The sequence below is a fragment of the Amborella trichopoda genome, chromosome 6 (assembly GCF_054954075.1).
Source record: "Amborella trichopoda isolate Santa Cruz 75 chromosome 6, AtrichopodaSantaCruz75HAP2 v2.0, whole genome shotgun sequence".
NCBI lineage: Eukaryota > Viridiplantae > Streptophyta > Magnoliopsida > Amborellales > Amborellaceae > Amborella > Amborella trichopoda.
This window is the reverse complement of record NC_142341.1, coordinates 44,340,638-44,345,663: the sequence shown is the minus strand read 5'-3', so window position 1 is coordinate 44,345,663 and position 5,026 is coordinate 44,340,638. Positions and strand designations below refer to the sequence as shown.

At 35.7% G+C, this 5,026-nt stretch overlaps 1 protein-coding gene across 1 annotated transcript; it reads right to left on the bottom strand.

The window, feature by feature from the left end:
- Positions 1-1,054: 1,054 nt before the first annotated feature.
- On the bottom strand, positions 1,055-3,585 carry LOC148781807 (putative 2-oxoglutarate-dependent dioxygenase AOP1). The gene is made up of 3 exons (XM_088869740.1): positions 3,148-3,585; positions 1,733-2,054; positions 1,055-1,456 (listed from the first exon to the last, which is right to left on the bottom strand). The coding sequence occupies exons 1-3, from the start codon at positions 3,519-3,521 to the stop codon at positions 1,208-1,210; spliced, it is 945 nt and encodes a 314-aa protein (XP_088725866.1). The 5' UTR covers positions 3,522-3,585; the 3' UTR covers positions 1,055-1,207.
- Between the last annotated feature and the right edge of the window lie 1,441 nt (positions 3,586-5,026).

The window sequence follows — 5,026 nt, the reverse complement described above, 5'->3', positions numbered from 1 at the left end:
ATACAAACCTCACTCATATATATTATAGTAAGATATATATGGAGAACTAAAGCGCACCTCAAAAATCTATCCAAAAATATTGTTTTGATATTGGTTTCTTCAAATAAGTTTTAATTTTCTAACAAAAAAAAAAAAAACTTTCGTTTTGATGTTAAAGAACCCTACAATTGATGACCTATACCTCGAGATGACCTATATATAAAAAGAAAATGAATCTGAACGGTGATGCGAGACACGTGCCTGACATGAGTGCGTCGTGCGAAGTGTAAAGTTCTCATCACTTGCCCTTGCGCCCTCATGGATGTGTGCTCCACACAAGCCTTCACACTTTCCCTTTTATTCCATTAACATGAAGATGGGAAGTGTTTATGTACAAGTACAATACATTCGTTTATCTATTATTAAATGTACTAAAAACGAATATCTTCTCTCATCATCATGATAATCCTGCCTTATCCCTCAAAAGAATATTTTGAAAACTATATTGTAAGGTCATATTATTTTGAAGGGTGCACTTTTCATACGCCTCTGTAGGTGTAGAGGAGCGGTGCCCTTCAAATTTTATGGTATATAATTTTGACGTAAAATGTTATTAGGATTATCTCAAAATTTTTTTTTATATCTAATTATTAAATTTTAAATTTTAAAATTCGTTAAAATCAAGTAGATTTATAAACATATGAAAATCTTAAAAATGTACAGTGTAGATAATATGTTGTAAAATGCACCATTTTTGAGATTTAAAATCTTTTTATTTTTTATAGTCATACATTCGATGTCGAGATGATCAATCAAAGGGTTTTTCAATATTAAAACTACGTTTTCCGATGAATTTTTGAGTGGCATCCATAGTTCAACATTATAAGGTAGCATCCTTATATAACTTTTCCTATTTTGAAATACTACCCACTTAAGTAGTAAAATACTAACAAGGGACTTCTAATCCTAATCTGTGATGATCTTGAACAGTTATTGCAATACTTTGCGCAGGTATAGGGTTAAAAACGATGCTGATAAATCTCACGATATTTTTTTATCACTACATTCATAGAACTTATCATCGAATAACCTATTCATAACCATATCAATGATCTCGAAACTAACTCGCCTTATTGGACATTGGAAATTCACAAAACATTACTCAGTTCCCACCATTACATCACTGAGACAGAGGGAGTGAGAAGGAGGCTTGAAGTTCAACGTGATCTCAGATGCCTGCAAATTCCTTAAGTCCATACTCTTTCTGATTTCTCAGGTTGAGGAAGTATTTGTTGAAGAATTCAGTGTAATCGAAAGGTTTAAAAACCTTAGGGTGGTCTTCATCCACGAGCGCTTCGGGTGCATCAACAATTACATGATGAGTTGGGACAGAAAATAGCCCATAAGAATATCTGTCCTCGCGTCCCTTTAACATCACTCGATGTGTAACCGGATGAAGCCTACCATTGCTCAGTGCCTGTAATGAATACTCACAAAGAAAGAACAACAGAGACAAATGTATTTACTAACTATGATAGATTTTGTAGAAGGGAAAATTAGATATATTCCAAAAAAAAAAAACATTTTCTAGTCATTCCTTGAATTTTAAGCAGAGATCAGTGTCATTTATAAAACAAATAAAATAAAGAGTAAATAGCATCCATACAGGATTGTCATCCAGATCAGAGAGACAGCAAATGAACGGGTGCACATGCAATCGAACACACACAGAGAGAGGGAGAGAGAAACAAACCATGAAAACATCGCCTATCATGACGACGAAAGAGTTTCCGGAAGGGAGCACTGGTATCCAGGAACCATCTTTAGATTGCAACTCCAGACCACCGACTTGGTCTTGGTACAGTAGGGTTACCATGTTCTTGTCCGTGTGAACGTTGAGAGCATCCATTTTTTCGTCTCCCTTGGGGGCCTTGTATCTCATCATGCGAACATTGTAATTTGTGAATGTGTCAAGGTCATTGAAGTATTTCTCCACACCATAACTCTCCCAAATCATTACCTGGATCATTTTATTCAACTCTGTTGCCTTCTTTGTTATGGTCTTCACCGTTTCGCTGTGGCCCTCAAAGTGAATTAGTTCGAGAGAGAGAGAGAGTTTTCTCTTTCATCATTGGGAACATATGAGTATTGTGGATTGAGAGAGAGATGGAAGGAGAAAGAGATGTTACCTCATGAAAAGTTTATATCAGGGTGAGGTTCTAAACAATCAAATTAAGACGCGCGTTAAAAATTCACAAGAAGATGTTGTTTCGATGCTTAAAAACCCTCTATTCGATCATCTTAGCCTCAAGATTTATAGACATGAGAAATGTTTTGGTACCAGAAACTCTCACGACTATATTAAAATATGTTTTCACCCAAACTATGAAATTGAAAGCTATTTTTCCAAAAGGAGTTTAGAATGAGTAGGTAAATAAATATTAACTAATTTTAAAATTAAATGATCTTGACAATAAGTTACAAGAAACATTATTTTTTGGACTTAATTTTTTGTCATATCTATATATATGATGAAGTCGAGATGATCAATTGCATGGTTTTTCAACATTGGAAAGTCCTTTTCAAGTGGATTTTTGAGGTGCACTATTGTTCTCATAACAAGTTATTTGCGAAACATGTAAAGAAGATGAACTTCTGAAAGGTGCACTGTAATAAGGTGTCACAAATAATTCAAGTATGATGTAACTTTGAAATCTTACTAAAAGATGGAGTTTTAGTGTCAAAAACCCTTAAGAAGACATAATCATATTTTCTCGCTCAATTATGAATTTTAAACCTCCAAGTGATGTAAATCGAGCAAAGCTATAAACACTTAAAAAACATTGGGAATTGATGGTCTAGAAAATGTTGTAAGATGCACTATTTTTATTACATGAAATTATTATTTGTTCCTAATTTTTTTTGTATAGATCAATTTAAGGCTTTCGACATTTTTTAGTAGATTTTTTAGGTATCATTGCCTTTGCAATGTAAAGATGACATCTTATAAAAACCTTTTCCTTCCAAAACTATGTAAAGAGGAGGTTTGTTCCTGGGAATTCAAATCTTAATTTCATTCCTGACAAAAAGAAATTTAATAATAAAACTATGAAAATGCTTCTATTACAAAAAATATGCATACCGCCTCACTATATGATGGAAGTTAACCTGAACTTGGAATTTCCTTGGGGCCACATCAGGTTGGTGAATTGCTCAACATTCTCCGACTGGTCGACATGGTCGATGCAAGTGGCCTCGTACAATGGAGCCCGAGGGTAAGGCACAAGATATCCACGGAGTGGGTACTCAGATCGGTTTTTCACCTTCGTTTCCTGCGGAAGTTCGAAGAGTTCTTTCATAGCAGAGAACATTTCCTTCTGCAAAGACTCAGGGACCACAGTATCATAGACGGCCTCGAAACACCCTATGCCTTCTAGAGCTTGTCGCACCGCTCGTGCTAGTGTTCTCCATCTCTCAGTTCCTGGCTTCAAGTCTCCAGAGAAATTGAGGACTGGTATGGTCATAACTGAGGCATAACCCATGTTCAAATCAAATGGGACTGATTTTTGTTGGGTTGAATGGGGATAGATTTGATTTTTTGGTGGGTTTGTTCGCTAGAGGTGCGTAACATATGGAGCAGGTTGATCAGGAGCAGACAAAGGCTCGGAAAAGCATAAAATCAGAAACCTTATAATGAGATTCCATGGGCACATAGTCCAGTTAGACCACGGATATGAATCAAATAAGACTAAGTTATGTGGAATCTTGGAAGGACACTGTTTGTATGAATCCACGTAGAAATGAGTCGCCTCTAAAAAATATATTTTTGAGATTGGATTTTTAGACTTAATTTTTAAGGACATGTAATCTCTAACATGAAGATCATGAATACGAAAAAAATAAATAAATTTTCAAGATTAGAAATAATAATTCTATTAAGAAAACATTTGGACAATTAATTTCAATTGTTTTTTAATGGACCACCTTTTTGTATCCATCTTTAAGATGGATGCTTTATACCATGGGACTGCATATTGTGGAAATACGGTCCCACTCGCATGAAACAATTTTCCATCATGGAAATCATTGAGAAAAAGAAACGACGGGCCTGTGAGGTTGTTAAAAGACAAAAACGGCCCGTAATGCCATCTACCAATTTTGAAATGTCCTTAGGGTTCCCTACCAGACCTTCTGCCCCAGGCCATAGCCTAGCCTTAGTCCCCATAGGATAGGACTAGGCCCAGCTATGCCATGATCGGGCAATAAAGACCTGGTCCAAGCCCTCTTAGTGCCGGACCCGTCCTGTTTGGGACACATAAAATAGAAAAAAAATAAAATAAATGAAGAAATAAAGAAAAAGTGGACAAAACAATTAACATCCAAACCTAATTTTTTAGGGAAAATATCTTCATATCCCCTATTTTTAGGTTTCATTTCTTGATAAACCCAAGGTTTCAAAAGATATCTTCTAACCCCTCGCCACTTTAAACCCATTTTTTTAATCTAAACAAATGTGCGAAAGATATGCTCTTTCTAAAACCAATCCTCTCTTCACTTATATACCCCAAACTTCTCTCTTTCTCTATCTGCCCATGTCTCTCACTCTCTCTCTCCTCCTTGTGTTTCTCCAAACACGTCTCTCCGCCTGATAACCTCTCACCTCTATGAAATCTAACACAATCCTTTCTCTTTCTTCACTTATATACCCAAAATGTCTCTCTTTCTCTCTCTCTCCCTACATCACTCCCTCTTTCTGAAAACCTAAAGAGAGAGAGAGCGGGAGGAGAGAGAGTGAAGGAAAAGAGATGGGAAAGCCGAAGAGTGAGAAGGCATGCGAGGATAGAGAGAGAGAGAGAGAAATTTGGGAGGGTGGCTTTTATAAAAGGCATGTTGTTTTAGGTTTGTTTGGCCTAAAAAAACAGGTTTAAATTAGCTTAGGGGAGTAGAACTTATAAAATCTACAATTTTTATGCTTCAAAATATTTTTTAAAATCTTGAATCTATTGTAAAATGAAACTTAAAAATAAAGAGTATGAAGATATTTTTT

Coding starts and splice junctions, on each gene's coding strand:
- LOC148781807 (XM_088869740.1), bottom strand. CDS start 3,521: ATGGGTTATGCCTCAGTTATGACCATACCAGTCCTCAATTTCTCTGGA. Junction 2,055..3,147: donor CAAGGAAATTCCAAGTTCAG/GTTAACTTCCAT, acceptor TGAGGGCCACAG/CGAAACGGTGAAGACCATAA. Junction 1,457..1,732: donor TGATAGGCGATGTTTTCATG/GTTTGTTTCTCT, acceptor TATTCATTACAG/GCACTGAGCAATGGTAGGCT.